General features: G+C 35.5%; 1 protein-coding gene and 1 long non-coding RNA gene across 8 annotated transcripts in view; one reads left to right on the top strand and one right to left on the bottom strand.

Annotated features, from left to right (window-relative positions):
• The window catches only part of SMOC2 (SPARC related modular calcium binding 2), a 146,629-nt gene extending 131,586 nt beyond the window's left edge, over positions 1-15,043 (top strand). For 2 of the 7 annotated variants that reach the window (XM_035322218.1, XM_035322221.1), the window contains exons 10-13: positions 7,210-7,312; positions 8,222-8,469; positions 10,378-10,418; positions 13,365-15,043. In XM_035322218.1, the coding sequence (XP_035178109.1) occupies positions 7,210-7,312; positions 8,222-8,469; positions 10,378-10,418; positions 13,365-13,388 (416 nt within the window). In that variant the 3' untranslated portion in view covers positions 13,389-15,043. Of the gene's footprint in view, positions 1-7,209; positions 7,313-8,221; positions 8,497-10,374; positions 10,419-13,364 lie in introns of all 7 variants that reach the window. The other 5 variants (XM_035322216.1, XM_035322220.1, XM_035322215.1 and 2 more) reach the window with 3 other exon arrangements.
• Positions 841-6,658, bottom strand: LOC118164593. Its single transcript, XR_004749558.1, has 3 exons — positions 6,145-6,658; positions 2,870-2,911; positions 841-2,243 (listed from the first exon to the last, which is right to left on the bottom strand). It is a non-coding gene; the product is annotated as an uncharacterized LOC118164593 (long non-coding RNA).
• Positions 15,044-18,671: the final 3,628 nt, after the last annotated feature.

Raw genomic sequence — 18,671 nt, 5'->3', positions numbered from 1 at the left:
TCTACATTTATATTAAAAAAAAAAAGGCAACAAAGCAGTGTTTCAGAGGTGCACCTATCATACATATATGATGCTTTGAGGTGTTGAATGGTGTCTTTAAGGAGTGCTGTCCTTTACATCTCCATCCATCCCATGTTATGATAAAATAAGGACTGCAGAGTAGCATGAAAGCTTTGCTTTTCTCTGAACACCTGGTACAACTTTGTGAGCAGGGACTCTTAAAAAATAGCTCTCATAAATTTGTGCTTCTGGGCTGACTGATTTTCTAATTCAGCTCTGAATTTCCTTCATCTTTTTGCTTTAATGACCATAGCTTTAATTTTACTTTAATGCTCTTAATATCTGAATAGAGAGCTTTCTTGTGGCATTAGTTGAGAATGAATACTTTGGCGATATTTAGCTGATGCCTCCACGGATAACAGGCTCAGTAAGAAATATCCAGAAAGTTTTGTAGAAAAGACTGTTTTTCAGGCACAATTCCAAGGAGCAGGCTGCTTAGATTAATTAAGTAATGTAAAAAACATCCCCACAAAGCAAGTCCCCATAGTTCAATTTTTCCAGCAGGAGACCAGAATCATGCACCTTATTTGTGAGGTCACTTCCATAATTGCAACAACATACTTCTTTTGTAATAGCTTTTCCTTTTTAATGGATATTTAATTAGAGGTAATTAAATATGGTTATTTATACCCATCTCCTGAGAGGTAACATAGCAGCACAATGAAAATACAAGTGAATTAGAAGTAGTAAATTTCTCTTAAAAAATATTGCATTTTGACTCCCTGAGTAATATTGGTTGTTAATCGTTAAGACTCTCGGAGTGATAAAGTGGATATTCAGATGCCATACCATACTATACAAAACTGGACTTCTAAATATTTAAATATAATAAGCTATAGTAGAAAGTATTACTGCAGTCAGAAATAACATCTGTATATCTCAGGGATAGGTAGTCATGACATATTACCATATCTGTGAGGCAAACTTTTCTGAAAATTGGATCCAGTTGTTTTTTGCTTCTTGACCTTTTTTTGAGGACCATTTCTAATCCCGAAGCTCTTCTGTCTGTGTCCTAATCAGTGGGTTCATTGACTTGTGTCATGGGGCAAACATTTCAGCCAAATACACTGTGTTTCTTACACTGGAACTGGATCCACATGGCTAGATTGCAGATCATGTTCTGGTGGCAAGGTGACAAGCCTCTAAAGGTTAGGAGTTTACACTGGCTCAGGCTGAACATAAATGTTCATAATTTCAAATTCTCCTCAACATACTGAAATGTCTTTGGCCTCCAAAACTGGCATAGATAGTGTTTAGGCAGTGACTACCTAATAAATACATCAGCTGCTTTGTGTCCAGATAGGAAGAAAAGGAAGCAAGACCTCCTTATCATTTGAGTTTTCAGACCTTTTTCCTGAACTTAGTCAAAACTAGGAAGGTAGGAGTCCACAAATGTATGTTTAAAAAGGCAAATAAAATACACAGAAATTCTCAAGTTCTGCTTTGTTTTGTGTGGCATTGGAGAGAATTATTGTTCTATCCAGTTCATCTCTGCCTGTTTTCACAGTGACATCTCTGAACAGTTAGAAGCAAGAAATTTGCTTCTTAAAACCCTTTCAAACTCTTACAGAGGAATAATCAAACAAATAAGTGGTAATCAAAAGTTAGTTATTTCACATTGTCTGTGTTATGCCATGACATTCTGATTTTCTTGTTTAACAATAATATTTAAAGAACTGAAATAAATGGAATGAGCTGCTTTTCCTATCATCAAATGCCTTAGCCCAACTTTATTATTCAGTTGCCTCTAAAAACTGTTTATAAGATCATATATATTTCTGTTATGAACATTATCTCTTCTTTCCACAACATTTACCTGGAATATAGTAGTTTGAGCCTAAATGAACTTACAAAACAGACATACAGAATTCATCACAAGCAGCTTTACATCATCTAATAAATCAGTGGTTTAGGCTTCCTCAGTAGGGAAGAAGAGTTAAGTTTTGAGGGAGATCCTAACCTATCCTGTTCTAAGGAAAAATCTAAGGAAGTTGGGATGAATGCCTTCTGAATGTGTTCCTTTATACTGAGCCTAGATAAGGGTTACAGGTGAGACACTTCATTTCGATAGACTCAAATACAGCAAATCCCACTTATTGCACTTTGGTATGATATGAATGTCTGGGATTGGAGGTTAGGGCCCTGAAAGAGCATCCTTTGCCAACTCTTCCGTTTCCCCACCCCTGAACTTTGAACAGAAAGATCATTTTAAAATTGTAACAAAAATAAGGTTGTAAAATTGTAAACATTGTAAATGTTTTTGTAATTGTAAAAATTGTAACAAAAAAAAATAAATAAATATGGAGAATTGAAATCTGCAATCTATGGAGAATTGAAATCTGCAAAAATGCACTTTTCCAGAAATAATACTTCTTCTAAGACTTAGAACTTTGTAGCTACAAAGCAACAGACCTGTAGCTCCCCTCCAGCTAACATCCATTCTGTCCTACTTTTTTATTTTTGTGCTGGTCTGTTCAAGACAAAAAACCCTGACTACAGTGCTACAGGGAAAAACATATTGGATTCTTCCCCCAGCAATATCTCTGGTCAGTCTTAAGGTTTTAAGAATGGCCTTGCCTTGGTGTTCTGAAGCACAGGACAATTTAAGAAGAAATTAGAAGAAAGGGTAAGAGAAGCTGAATGTATAGGAAGAGGTGATATCTCATTGCTAGGTCAAAAGAATACATTTGGAAGAAAAGAATCATGAAATTTGGATAAGCACAGATACAGAAGAATTTGGCTCTGAGTTTAACTTAATTCTTTTGATGTGTAATAAATGTGAATTAAAAAAAAAAAAAAAAGCTAATACCTGAGGGATGTTAAGAAGGAGAAATGATGATGTCCTCAAATCCTGTAGGATAGAGAGAGTAAGAGGGAGATAATTACTGTTTGTGAGAGGTTACCCAGAGGTGCAGTAAGGGAAAAAAACTGTAATGAGCCATAAAACCACTGACTCTGTTGAGGTCATGATTTTAGTCTCCAGCAGAGTTACAAATTTCATTTCCCAGACTCATCTTTGGAAGCTTTTATTTTTTATTTTTTCCTTCTGGAATGGGGCTCAGGAATAGCTCAGGAAGTACTTCATAAAATGAGGAGGGCCCTGTGCATAGCTAGACAAACACAAACTTTTTGTGATTTATATAGGTCAACAGAAATAAAGTCATGAACTTTACATATACATTTGTATAGTGTAAGAGTCCAATAAAAAGTATTTTTCCTGCATTTTCTGCCTTCCAAGCATAACCACTAGCACTGACAAATCTTGTTAAATTCAGTTTTTACATATACCAGTCTTACAGTAGAGTCCAAGTTATAAAGGAAATATCAATAGTTCCGTTCATTCTGATTTCAGGCAGATCAAAACTTATTTATCATCTACAGAGATATTCCAGTGTTTGAGCACAATGCTAAGCCAGATTTTCATATAAGCAAAGAGGAAATGAAAAGGGAATTTTAGATTTGGTAGTTAGAATTTGCCATAGTTTTAGTTACATGCGTGACCAACTCAAGAAAGTTTCCTCTGTTGCAGGAAGATTAATGTAAACTCCCTTTTAAAATGAATAATCTTATCTATTGTAAGAACTTTTTTTTAAAAAATGAACAACGTGTTTCTTGCTGTAACTTCAGATGTTCAGTAAAAGATATTATTCCAAGATTGACAGTAATAGATTATTATCAACCAAGAAGGAAGCTCCAACTTCAGAAGGTTTACAGGTACCTATCTACAGATTAACTACAAAAATACATTATTCATATTAATGTAAGATATGTTTATAGAGACATGTATATATAAGTATGAGGTATATAATAATATAATGAAGATTCTTTGATTGCCTTTATGCTATAGTTGAAATGAGGTGCTTGTGTATTCTCTCAATTTGTGGTATGTATTTGTTGGTCTAAGGTTTACTCTGAGTAAAACTATCCTTAAAGCAAACACTCAATTCTATGCTACATCTCTGAACCTGTAGCGTAACTCCATGTGGTTTCAACTTCAACACTTTGACAACAAATTATTATTTATGTAAGCTGTCAAATCCACACAGGACAAGGAGCTGCACAAGAAAAATTTGTAACACTTAAACCATAGTAAGAAACATAAGGCTCCCATAACAAACTATGCTTTCCCTTTCTCTATTTAGTCCACTGAGTGAATTATTCATTATAATCAAGCTAAATCTCCCCTAGTCTTGCCATTTCATCTGCAAGTTTGTTGAAAATTAGAGCTCAGCATGAAGCCTCCAGAGAATTATTCTAAGTTAGTAACACCTGCAAAGAACAGAGATTTCACTGTGAGGTAAATTGCTGTGTGATTGCCCACACATCAGCAAAAATTATAATTGGGAGAAACTGAATGTTTTCTCTGTATTTAACTGGTGAGGATTTTTTGGGGTGTCATTTTACGTTAAGTAGTAGAGTTCTAATTTAGAATGTTTCACAGCAACGGATAATGTTTGTTTTAACAGCAAGATTTCTTTTCTATGAGAAGATTTCTGTTACTGTCAGCTGCTATTGCAACTTCATGCAAAGCACATTTAGAAACCTTTCTTAATCTTAGGGAAAGTTGTCAGAGATTGGCTTTAAACTGTGGATTTTTTTTCCCCCTGTGATTTCTTGTGAATTGAAAAGTTAATTCTTTCTCCTACCTAACTGTACCTCATAAATATTAAGCTAAATCATGATTTTGATCTCTACATCTGTAGCATATGTACACACAGCAGCAGCTCCCTGGACGGCAGTGGAAACTACCCAAAGCAAACTTTTTTTTTTTTTTTTTTTTTTTTTTTTTTCCTTACAGATGATTTAGGAATACACTAATAACTGACATGAAAAGGTCGGGTAGTGCTCCTAAATCAAATTGGATATTAACATTATCATATATCCCAAAAAGGAAAGAGAAACAAACAAAAAGTCAAATTATCTTGTCTCCATGCTGTGCTGCATTGTTATACACTGCAGTATTACTGTCTGCATTTTCCAAGAGCCCTGTATCAATTCACAATGCATGTTTGGAGTAGGATTCAGGCTTCTGTTTTATGATAGTAACAACCCCAGCAAGAAATGGATGAAGCTTGTATCACTCATGACAGTTCTACATGGACAGCCTTGGACAGAGCAATTTTTGCCTGTGCTTTGAAGAGAACCAGCTCTGATCCTCCGGCAAAGAATCTGTGCTGGCAAGATGTAGTGCTGAACTCAACAGATTACTTAGAGACTTGGTTGCTTTATTCAGGCACATTGCAATGCAGCATGGCTGGATGTGCCTTCTGGATTGGAGCAGTTTGGGCTCTATCTGCTCATTTCTGGATGGAAGGGCTTTTGTGACTTTCAAAGTTACATGGTTCCATTTAAATCACAGCGCACAACTTAGTTTGAGCTTTACTTACTAGAAAGCTCTTTGTTCTAAAATAATATACTTGTGAATTATGTACTGAATACTCCCAGGAGCCCGTTGATACACTCCTCTGTCCTTCCCTATTAATCTGCTGCCACCATTATCATTTCTGTAGCTGACAAAGATAGCTCAAGAGCTCACTGAACTCAAATTTAGGATTGTAATCATAGTTATGTTTTTTTTTTTTTTTTTTTTTTTCCTTTTCACTCCAACTGTAGCAGAAAAAAAACAACACACTAACAAACAAACAAGAAAACAAAATAAAACAACCATAACCCTGGTTAAAGACTAAAGGAAGAGGCACATTTATAGGAAAGTGACATCTGTTTTCAGATGTGTACTTTTAGTGCAGTGGAACTTGCTTCACTGAATTCCCGTCATATGCCTTTCACAGTTACTCAATAAAATATCCCTGGTGCAGAAGGCAAACTCATAAGAGACAGGGAACTCATAAATTCATGAATGTGTTGGACAATAACATGTAGTGGGTGCTGCTGCTGCTATGCATAATTGCTGAGTTATTCTTACTGTAACACAGCTCAGGGCTAATATAACACAGGTTCATTTCCTTGGATCAACATGGGATGTATTAAAAAATAATTTGCTGGGCAAGATGAGGCTTTTCAGACACGGATAATTCTACTACCTGCTCCAGAGGCCACTGAGAATTTTAAAAAAATATCAAATACTTTCTGATTAACTTATCTTCCTTTCCCACAACCCTTTAGAGCATTTTCCTTTTTCACTTCCAAGAAGAACTGTAGGTAAGTGGGCTTCCAGCACGGAATCACCTGTGAGTGGTGGCCTCCAGCTTCAAGCTTGTGATGTCTGAATCACTGCTCATGGATCATACTAGAATTTAACTCAGCTGTTACAGGGCTAGGTGAAGACCTGGTGTTTGGCTCAGGGCTATAGGGAAGAAGAGAGGAAGCAGGTGTGCTGTATAAGCATACCTCCATGTGTCAACAACCGTTCTCTTGTCAGATGGATTGATCTGCTCCAGCTGCACTGCTCTAAGACTGGATCTTTCAGTATACATTTATCTAATGTATTATGTGTATGAAATGCGCTGTCAGTTTCTTTCAGACAAGAGTTTTGTAGTATAAGGAATGTAATTATGTGGATGGTTTAGCATCACCATAGGTTCCCACAGTATGATCCAAAGAACCATCTAATAGCTACCTATTTTGCTATGTACTGTATAGTGGTAATTAATCCCTAGAGAAAAGCGAAAGAAGAAATGAGTTGACTGCCATTTTAAATATCAGAGAAATGATACACTAAGAGAATGTGTGTTGAGAAAACCAATTGTAGTTCAGAGAAGCAAAGGAGGAAATCTGAAAGAGATGTTTTGCTCTGGGTTTCTAGTCCATGTTTCAAATAGTCTGTGTGATAGACAAACTTCTGTTGTTTCAAAGCTGCTCTTTTCAAAATGTGAAAACATGGATAAAGCATATTAAAGAGGTAAGACTAATGCCCCATCTGAAAGAGAGGACTCCAAGGTATACAAACCACCTTACTAGACATCAAAGGGATGTTTTGCTATTCCTGCTCTATGATACAGATATATGTCTGAATTTAGATGCTTTTCTTTGAATTAGGTTCTAAATTTGTCCACCATTTATGGGAGTTCTGTGTACATGAGTCACATCTATCTCTAACTTTGAAATATTGTTGGAAGTTAAATGTCATAAAAATAGGAGACAATAAAAACAACAAAAACAACAAAAAAAAAATCTGTTGTTTTTTTCTAGGTTGTCCTGGGGCCAAGAAAAATGAGTTCCTGACAAGTGTTTTGGATGCACTGTCCACAGATATGGTGCATGCAGTCTCTGATCCATCATTGTCTTCTAGCCGGTGGGTTTCAGATTATTTTTCTTTGACTTTAAGAGGACTCTAGCAGTGATTAATGAATTGTTAAGAACTTTGAGAAGTAATTCTTCTCCTGCCTTCACAAAGGGTAAATTTCCAAGAACCTATCTATCTAGGATAGTTTGCTTCAAAGTTACCACTGTGGAATATGTGTACTAAATAGAGATATATCTGCTGAGTTCTCATCAGCAGCACAACTTAAAGTTTATCTGTGGCTTCTGGTGGAACTTTGCCTTGGTCTTTCTTTTTCTTGTCAGTCTTTACTTGATGAGTATGTGCTGCCTTCCTTATTTATGTTTTGCCTACTTGCTTCTAAAGTAAATAAATGCTTTCAACACTCATAGGCATAATCAAAAATACGTAAGTGTTGGCAAACTTTGGGCATCTGCAGGTCAGGTGCTTACTACCTGAAAGGAGGGGGCATTTATTATTATAGCTCACCCTGTAATTCAATATATTTTGGTGTTTTATTTGAAAGCATCCATCATGGGTTATAATTGAGTCTAGGTATTTGGTGATGTTGACTGTTGACATACTTCAGTTATGGATATTTTGTGTTTTCATGTTCCTGCCATGTCTGTCTTTCATTTATTTCTCTCTTCAGTTTTCTTTGTTTAAGGAAATGAAAGGAGAAGGTGCAATGTTCTGAGAACTATGCTGACCTCAATACAGTTTAAGAGAATTAACTAAAAGGAGATTATAGCCCTTTGGGTAAAATTTAGGATGCAGTTGGCCAAACTGAAAAGAGAAGTATTCACTGCAAGAAACTAGTAGAAAAAAGCAGGGAGGCTCATGTAGCAAAACATCTAACAATACTTTAACTATTCAGAAGCAAATGAATAAACTGTGGTTTCTGTATCAGAATAAAGACTTAACACCTATTTTCTGTTTCAGGGTTTCAGAACCTGATCCAAATCACACTCTGGAAGAGAGAGTAGTCCACTGGTATTTCAAACAACTAGATAAAAATTCCAGTGGTGACATTGGAAAGAAAGAAATCAAGCCATTTAAAAGGTTCCTAAGAAAGAAATCAAAACCCAAAAAATGTGTGAAGAAGTTTGTGGAATACTGTGATGTGAACAATGATAAGTCCTTGTCAGTTCAAGAATTAATGGGTTGCTTGGGAGTAACAAAAGAAGAAGGTAAAGCAGAAACAAAGAAACGCCATAGTAAGAACCTTTTATACCTTTTTGTCTAGATTTTTCAACCCATAGCTTTTGCTTAGGGCAGATGACAGGAAAGCAGCTTCTGTCTATGCAAATTACCACTTCTCTCAGAGAGAAACAAAAACTTTTGTTGATTCAGCCTATTAGATGCTTGTTTGTTGGTTATATTCTTCTGCATTTAGAGCTGGAAACCTAAGAGGACACAATACCATTGACATCATATCATCATTGAAAGGCCTGTTCAGTGTAACAAGAGTAATGTTTCTTCAATGTAAGAAGATGTAAGAAAAGTAACACTTTCTTTTTTGTTTACACTCTCTGGTAGTCCAGTGTCTTAAAATGGAGGCCACTATAGTCACTTCATATTTTAATATCCACCTCAAAACAATTATATCCTGCCATAGCCAGCACTCTTTGCTTTTATGCTAGGTGAAATTGGGTCTGACATCATTGATCCAAGACATAAAGGAAAGCTATAGCAAGATTCAAACCAAAATCAATTTTTTTCCTGTGCCCATTCTGGTGGGGGGGGCCCCCCCCCCCCCGAAGAAAAAAAAAAAAAAAAAAAAAAGAAGAAAAAAAAAAGATTGGGATTCTTCTGATTCCCATAAGCTACCTGTTTCAGAATAGTATGTTTTAAAATACATTAAATTAATTATATGAAGACCCCATACGTTTGGCTGAAATAATGATTATTCTCATGCAAGATTTTTAGCTTCTCCCCCCAGAAACTCATAAATATAAGTATATTTGTTTTGGGAAGGAAAAAATACTTTTGCACTAAGAGCATCCAGTTGGAAAACATTTCTAAACTATATCATTTGGTTGCCTTCCTAACAATACATGTTTTAAGACAAGACCATAAATTAGCTTGTATTGCAATATCAGTATTCTTTTTGTCTCTCCTGTTTGGGTAGTTAGAATTTCCTTACTGGTAATCCTTTTACTTGCACAAAAAGATTCAGTCACCACTTTCCTAGGACTAGAGTTATATTTATAGGAATAAGTGAGACCCTGTCACCTGAGGTGTGAAAGCTGAGATAAGGAGGTGACTGTGTCATTCTGTGTGAGACCCAGGTGTCTTGTGAGAACCATTTGAAGCAATGTAAAAGCCAGAGATTTGCAAAACATATATTCTCAGGGGAATGGTAATTTCTGAAGCATTTTTTAAGATCCTCTTTAGTTTGTCTTAGTGATTGACTAGCAAACTGACATGGAAAACAAGAGACTAAGTTCTTCCCTAGCCTCCCAAGTTTGCTTGTGAAGTTGAATGAACCAGCAGACTGATATAACTGGTTTATTTTTATCAATTTTTATATTTATTATTTTTCTCTTCTTTTAGAGAACCATCTTGGACTTTGACACTAAGCAGAAATTTAAAAGCCAGCAGCAATAATCCTGCTGTTTTACAGATTAAATGTGAACAACATATTTGGCTGCTAGAGCTGTTCGTGTGCAATATCTTTAAGTAAAGTGAATACTTCCAGATAGTCTTTGCTTTTCCATGCTTCTTTCCCACGAACATAATCAGCTATATTTACTCCTAAAGATTTAATAAGTTTGAAATAGTCAATACTGAGTAGGTACAGTCTGTCCTAAGCAAATGCCATGTATTAGCTGGCCAGAAATGCTGTCATTCAGCTTTCATATGAAAAAGGCAATGCTGGAACTGAGGAAAAAGAAAAGTTTCAATTAAAGATGTGTAATATTTTCTACTTTTTTTTTTTTTTTTTTTTTTTTTTTTGGAAAGCTGTGCAGTTACCCTGCTCTAAAAATTGCTTTTTTTTTTTTTTTTTTTTTTCAGAATGAGGGCTTCAGTTCTTAGGATGCTACATATAACTTGCAAGCCATGTTTACAATGTTTTCTTTCCCCCCTTTTAGCAGCCCCTAAAACCAACACTGAGAGCACTTCATCCAGCAGGCAGGTGAGTATTGAGGAGAGCAAATCTCCATTTCTGTTATCATTGCAGCTTCAGAATGCATTAGTCTGCCATTCTACAAGAAAACATAGATCAGCATTCTAATTAACAAATCTTGGTTTCATTTTTATCTAAGAAAAGTCATTCAGTCAACCAGAGTAAATGTACCAAAATGCAAAGTGGAATAGGCCTGCCTGTGGATGTTCCTAGTAAAGTGACATCCAGGCTAGTGATAATTAGATGACTCTAACTGAGCCTTCATATGTCTTCTTCATTCCTGAATGACAGCATTACCATACACTTTTAAAAAGTGTGCTGCATTATCTTCATTTACCTTTTGCTTTAACTGAATACTGTTAACTTTCCTGTGTCATACTATAGGTACAAACTTACAGTGATTTAAATTACTCTCTGTGCAACAAGCCATGCACTTCCCATACTCTATGAAAATCCATATATTCTGTGAACACCATTGAACCACTCTATGGTGGTTTTAGATACCTTTTAAGATCTTAGTAAAAAGAAAAGAGCTGTCACTTTGAAATGCCTTTGCTGACTCTGTAAAATGATGCTGGAGAACATAGGATTTGCATCAGTCTGATGATGTATGTTAAAACTAAAATTGGTTTGGTCTGTAGAATGATTGCAACAAATAAAATGTCAAGTGCCCTGACAACATAATCCATGATTTGTTTTTGCATCAATTTTCTGTAAAGACTCTATCTTGCCCTTCTGAATAACATCAGTGTATTTCACTCAGAGTTTTGGTTACACATGGCATTCAAAGTTAAAAGGCACAAAAGTAGAATTTTTAAATTAAGGTAAGTTAGACATTGAAAAGGAGAGGTTCAGATGGAAGCTAAGGAAGAAAGTTAAACAAACAAACAAGTCTTCATATGTCTGTATTTCTATTTTTGTAATCATTAAAGATTCACTTTTCTGGACAACATGGGCACTTTTTTTATTTTTTTTTATTTTTTTTTTTCCCATGACACTTTTACATGTGTCTGAAGAAGGACTTGTGAATCTGCCAATTATTTTAATCATTTATAAGAGAATAAACTTCTTACTGTTCTTGCCTCACTTTTGTATTCTTTAGAGAAATTAAATGGTTAATGTCCACAAAACCATCAGTGAATCACTGAACCATAGAATATCCCTAGTTGGAAGGGACCCATAAGGATCATCAAATCCAAATCCTGGCACCACACAGGTCTACCCCAAAATTCAGACCATATGACTAAGTGCACAGTCCAAATGCTTCTTAAACTCTGACAAGCTTGGTGCTGTGACTACATCCCTGGGAACCTGTTCCAGTAATGAATTGTTTTTAAAGGTATTCACATAAGTATATTGTAACATCAGCTCAGATAATCCTGTATCTGGAAAAACAGGAATTTGGTTAAAAGTACCTCATTACCATAGTTTCGGTCAATGTCTTCCCATCTATTAGAAAGCTATATTAATTTGTTAAAAACTGAAGCCAGGGTGAACCTCCCTACAAGCCAAAGAAGTCTTCCTGTCATTGTTGGTAGCCAATTTGTTACTTGTTTTGTCTCTGATTTGTTTGATGTTAGGTTCACACTTCCTAAGGCAAGCTCAACACTGGTTGTGGGTTTTACCAGAGACCTCCTACATACCTTTGATGGAATATAAAATGTTCTCACAGCTCTAGAGATGTGATAAGTTTCTGTTTGTTTAAACAAATGTTTGTGGTCTTAACTTTTCAAGTTCCCTCCACAAATCACTTACGCTTTAAACAAAGCAGCCTGAAAACAATTATCCTGTCGGAACTCACAAACATTCAAAGGGGTTATTTTAATTACATAATGGCAATTACTGGCACACGTGCATTACACTTGAAGCATGACAAGCCCTCTCCCCTTTCTTGTAATCTGATCCTGACTTGCAGAATCTGTAATAAAAGTGTCCTAGAGCTTCTTCTTCTTCTTTTTTTTTTTTTTTTTTTTAATTTTGTCCAATAATTTTGCTGAATCAGCACCAATTATTTTAAAAGCTGTTGCTGACAAATGATAGCCTTGAATTAAGGCTGGCTCAGCAAACCATCTGTTGGCAGTTTCATACTTGAACAATACAAGGCTGCAAATGCAGAAGGTGGCTTTCATCACAAAAGTTTACACTTGAAAGGAAATTATTAGAAAGGAACTGGACTGGGAAGCTGATTAAAAGAAACCGCTCATCTGAGAAGGAGTGATCAGATTGGTATCACTCAGGAGATGGGCATCCAAAAGCTCATTTATGACTAGTGTGTTATAGTAGTTGTTATATATGTTAATGTGTGCTTATGCATGTATTGCTGAATACTTTTTTTTACATATGTGCACATCTGTAATTGTACACACACATTGAAGCTTACAGAAGGAAGGCAGATATAGATGTACAAATGTACCAGTAGCAGCTGTTGTTCCAAATGAGGTCAAGTACATGATGGATCTGACCCAACTGGGGCAGTGGCCAGGTGTATTTCCCTTTCGCAGCTTCACCCTGTCCAACAAACACACATATACATACTGACATACTGTCAATGAGACCCAAAGGATCTTTTGCAGCCTAGCCTAAAGTTTACAAGGAAACTATAGAATGTTCATAAGACTTTGGCCAGCAGCCCATTCCGTATGCATCACATGCCATAGAAAGGTATATTGCACCAGGGACTTGCCTAGCCAATTGCTAGAACTGTGTGTTTGGTACATATAAATTTAAAGCAGCCTTAGGTAAGAAATGGTAAAGATGTTTCTCATACCCTTCTTCATGTATACCACGAAGGACTACAAGGCAGGATCATTGTATTTCCTATATATGTGTGTGGGTGTGCAGAACTCTTGTCCTTACAGTAGCATGTGGACACTGCTGAGAAAAAAGAGATAAATATTTATACTTGATTATTTGAGGACATCATTAATAATGAAAAATTTTCCAACTGTCTTTCAGCAAGTTTCTAAGAAGCAAGGGTGAACAGCTTACTGATCCAAGGCAGATCTCTTTGACATGTGGGAGATTTCCTCACCAAAAGGCAATAAGAACAACTGTAGTATTTGCACTTTGTACTTAAAATGTAAATTCACTTTGTAGAAATGAAATATTTAAACAGACTTTTTTTAATCTGTGAAAATTTAATGGCTAGTTTTGAAAAATTATCACATACAATGTATGTGCATTCTTTTTTTGTCTGAAATATGTAAAACATGTTGGAGATGTAAAAGTTTGCATTTAAACTGTTTTTTTTTTTCTTTTTCTTTTTCTTTTTCTTTATTTTTTTTCTTCTTTTTAATAGTTATTTGGCAAATATTATCAAAGAAACCTGATTCTATGTATTTTAGTTTCAATAGTATACCTTGTTTTTCTTAACCAATACTGTCTTTTAAGTAGAGTTATGCTGAAAGTCTACTGTATTCTCAATTTTGTCTGAGCAATGTTGGATGCTTCAGATTTCCAAAACTGAGGGAAGTGTGTAAATTGCTGTTGACTTGTTTTTGCAATTTTTAACTAAACAGATTTTTCACCTATGGCAATATTTTGTTTCATTTAGTGTTTATTACTATGCTTACCAAAGATCATGCAATGAGAATGCAACCACTAACCAATTCAAAACAGTTATTCTACAGTTAGGATTTTTGTTAAAAAATGTATCCTTTTATCCATTTTTTGAGGTGCCTGCCATTATAAGTTGTGGTAGTTTTTCTCCACCTTCCCCCCCCCCCCCCCCTTTTTTTTTTAACACAACAAACGAAGAACGAGTAAGGTGAATAATAATGTGACTCCAGTCTCGTTCAGCATGATTCTGCACAAAGCATAGAAGATTTCATATGGGTCAGAATTGTAAATCTAACTCTAAAGAGACAGAGAGACAGAGAAGGCTAAACAGTTTTGTCAGCCTTTTCTTCTCCTACACCTCGCTGTCCTCATCATCTCTTTGCTTTGCTTTGGAGTCCACTAGAGGTAAAGATGAACAAATTATGAAGAGTTGCCTTTAGGAGGGGCTACTCACATCACCCCCGCCTGAGGGTTTCTCCTTGCTATCTGAAAGAATCTCTCACAAGTTTTCATACCTTCTCTGTCATTTCCCCCCACAACTCCCAACATTTTTGTATTTGTGCCTGAGGTGAATAAGAACTTGTGGATGTGAGCAGGTAACCCAAGTAAATAAAGGTTCAGCTCTTGAACAGCTGTGAGTTACAAGCAGCTGGATTGATTGATGCAGCGGTAGATGGACTGCTGGCATCTTGGAACTGACATAAAAAAGAAGGAATGTTGCAACAAGCAGTGATTTCATTTTGGTTTGTTTAAATAATATGTGGGATCTGACATGTGACTAGCTAATCATAATAGCACCCTGGCTCAAATTTTTACCTGGAAAAGCTATGTTGCAAATAAAAATATTTCATTTTAATTCAACATATGGATATATGCTGAGGTGATAGGAAACACTGTATGGATTGGAATTGTACCCCAGAAAATGTGTACCCTAAGCTTTGGTAACAGGAGGAACCAAGTTAGAACTGTTTGTTATCTTGTATTTTTGTTTTAAAAAGTATTTGTTATTCTTTTATAATGTTAAGCTTTGAATTTAATCTTCTTTATAGATTAAAGCTCAGTATGCTATCAAACTATGCTAGTGGTTTTTCTTCTGTGACACGGAGAACTTTGGAAACAGGTACATACAATGATGACTTCACCATTGCAATAAGATTACAAGAAACCTCATGATCTCATATTGTGCTTATCTTCTGTTCTTTCCCTGACCCCTTACTGTCTTCTTTCCTTAGGTTCATACCTTATTTTCTCCTTAAATTCATGCCTTATTTACCCCACTACTTTCTCAAAATAGTGATTTTGAGGCCAGATTCTTTGTTGCTGTCATCTCTATATAGTTTCAGCTTGTTCTGATGCCTCTTAGTGAAGTGCAATGTGGCACTTTTCCCCTCAGTGTAACTGTAAACTGTCGGGCAACCTTCAACCTGACTGGAAATGATGAGCAGAGAGAGGCAGAACATGAGGAATACTCAACTGGCAAAACATGAGGAATAGTCAATACCCGAATAGTTAATAGCAGTATTTTGTAATTTTAGATTTTGTAAGAATCATCTAATTCTATCACTGTGGCCTTTGGACACAATACAAATGTGTGCAATGAAATATTTTGCTATGTCTATGAATGGAAGATGAATGCTATGTCCATGAATTTGAAGTGGCAGCCTATTTAAACTGGAAAGGTGTGTGGGGAGGCAAATTTTAACTATCCTTCCTTATTTAAAGAATAGCCTTAAGAACTTATTAAATCACAATAAGTGCTATAGGCATTCTGTTGGATATACAAAGACTTCTACAACATTGAGTCATTTGATGACTCAACAGTGATGGAATCTCAAAATATTTCATCTTTGTACATGTTTTGGTATTGTCACATAGTTTATGGTCCATATCAATTTTTAGCGGTTACACCATTTTGCTACAATCAATACCTAGTTCTCAGAGTTCTATTTAGAGTTCAGATCCCTAAATGGAACACATTTGAGAGCTTGGTAAATATGCATTTGGTTCCTATATCTCCTTTATACTCACCGGATAGTGAAACTCAGAGAAAACTTGGCTCTTCTAGTTGTAAAGAAGCATGGCCTTGATATCAAAAAGGAATCTATGTGGATAGCCCCTCAGGCTCACACCAGAGTACCAGTGTTTATTTAGTTCCACAATAATTAATTAGTTCTAGTTCTTCCCCTATTCAATGAATTGCAACAATTCAGATGCAATTTCAATTCTGTTCTTATTGAAAGCACAACGTATGTTCTGGTTCTCATTGACCATTATTTGTTCTAGTTCCAGCTGTTGCTGAACAGATTTATTTAGAGTTTTTATAAAGTTGTAAGTAGAAGACTATTAACTTTGTAAAATGTCTATGTGTTCAATGATTTGTCCAGTCTGTTGCAATGTTCATTAGTCAACAGGCCACACAGTAAGAAATGTTCTATGTTTGGTCAACACTTTGGATAACTTTCTCATCCTGGTCCCACCCCTAGAAGTAGGCCAACTTCATAGTTCCAGTTTTACCAAAATCACTTAATTCTCATTCTTCTTCCAGTATAGCTTTCAGACCCTCATTTTGTAGAATTGTGAGTGCTTGGAATTACAATGTTTCTTGCTAATATAATTTCAGATAATAAAGGTAGAAGAGAGCAAAATGCCATCAGTTCATATGAGCATAAAGGAGAAGACTTAAACTAAATTTTCTCTACATATTGGTCAAGTGTTACACTTCACACTTTTCTCACTGGGACCAGGTTTTTGACCTTCATAAGTGCCATAAGCCACTGGAGAAGCAGGCATTCCTAGAAAGCTGTAAGGAGGAAGAAAAATATAAACTGCTTCATTAAAGATATTTAAGTGCGTGCAAGCTTTGATAGATTTAGTTAATGTTTCCTTTAATAGTAGTAATAAAAGATGGATTAATAGGGGTTAAGAAATCTTCCCTGGCAAAGATAATTTAGCTATCCCTTTTAAATATTTACATTAGAGTATTGTATAACTAGGATTTACATTAGAAACTGGTGTGAAAGAGTCTTTAATGTCGAAAGTGAAAGGTTTATTACTTTTGTTTTCTTTGGGATGGCAAATTGATGTCATTTTGGAGTAATTACTTTGACATTAAATAGCATCTAGCTAAATTTATTGATGTCTGAAACATTAGAATGATTATAGTAAATTACTGATACAAACTGTACTCTTTGTCCCATTTAATTATTCCAGTTTGAGTTTTATAAGTGAAAATATGCCCTTTGTTTAAAAAGCATAAATATTGCATGTTATTTTTTTCTTTAAACAAAAGCGTATGTGGAAAGCATTCAGAACAACACATTTCTCTAGAATGTAAAATGTGGGGGGTAACAGGGAGAGAAGCCTGTTTCTCATCTGGTTTAGCAACAGAAATATCTACAATCATTCGCCTTTGCTACATTCACCTTCCCTATTTTGTCATTTGTTTTATCCTCTGACTCACCTTCCCTGTTTTGTCATATGCTTTGTCCCCTTACTAATGTTGCTGCTGGAACACAATGCCTGTTGGAAAGGAAGATAGCAAAATGAGAATCAGTTCTCTGCATTTGTACAATATTTCCATAAAATACAGTCATTGGAGGCATCCTTTCCCTAGAGTCTCTCTTTATTCTTGACATCAATTCAGTACAAAGAATAACTTACTTCTTATCAAATACAAAATACTTCATACTGACATACAATCCATTCCAAGATGGAATGGGTACTTTTTGAATAAAATAACTCATAAAAGATTAGCACAGTCTATGAGATTGTAGGCAGAAGGCTGCAATTGTATATTACACCAGAAATAACAGTTTATAAACATTCATAAAGCTCAATCAGCACCTGAAAAACATCCATGAAGATGCCTATATCTGTTCTAGGCAGTCAGTCAGAAAAGGAAAGGAAAAAAAGGTAGTGAATGATCATTATTTTCACTAAACCATGACTGACCAATATCAGATGATTGAGGGATACCATGAAATTTTGCTTTAGAAAGGTTTTTTATTTTTTTATTTTTTATTTTTATTTAGAGTTTATTTTTATGTTGTCATGTCCCTTCCTTTATTGAAAAAGCATGAAGTGTGGACCTCAAAAGGGGCATTTTGACATTAATTTTATCCCAAAATTAGAAGTTGTGAAAAGTAGCAACATTGTTACTCTTCCTCCCAACTTATTATTTTTAAAAATCAGTTTTGTTTGCAAGAAGACAAGTTTCTCACCACTCATTTCTCATGCTTAATCTTAGTCTCATTTTACAGTCTCTGTGTACCTTGCTATCCCTGTATGGGTCAAAGAAATGATACATTTTCATTTAACAGGTTTAGAGCCTAAAGATGGATTTAGTACTCTATGCACTCAGAAGAAGAAAAACATAATATGGATAAGGGTATTTTTCCCAGTTTATATCTGCACAACACAGTTGAATCAATGAAGCCATGGCAGTGTGAATTAGTGACGTGAAGAAATATATGGGGTACTATCCTGCTTTGCAAAATAAGTCTGCTGTGGGACTGAATGCAAACACACTTAAATCTAAATTAATATCCTAGCATATCTTGATAACTTACCAGACAATTCATCTAAAGCTTGATGCTTGCCAAAACCCATTCTGACTACTACCTAAGGAACAGCTCTAGTTCTGTCAGCATACAGCTCCCAAGGTAGTCTTCCTGAACCCACAGCTCGGGTTCAGTCATCTGAAAT

The sequence above is a fragment of the Oxyura jamaicensis genome, chromosome 3 (assembly GCF_011077185.1).
Source record: "Oxyura jamaicensis isolate SHBP4307 breed ruddy duck chromosome 3, BPBGC_Ojam_1.0, whole genome shotgun sequence".
Taxonomy (NCBI): domain Eukaryota; kingdom Metazoa; phylum Chordata; class Aves; order Anseriformes; family Anatidae; genus Oxyura; species Oxyura jamaicensis.
This window is presented reverse-complemented; position numbering and strand designations above follow the sequence as displayed.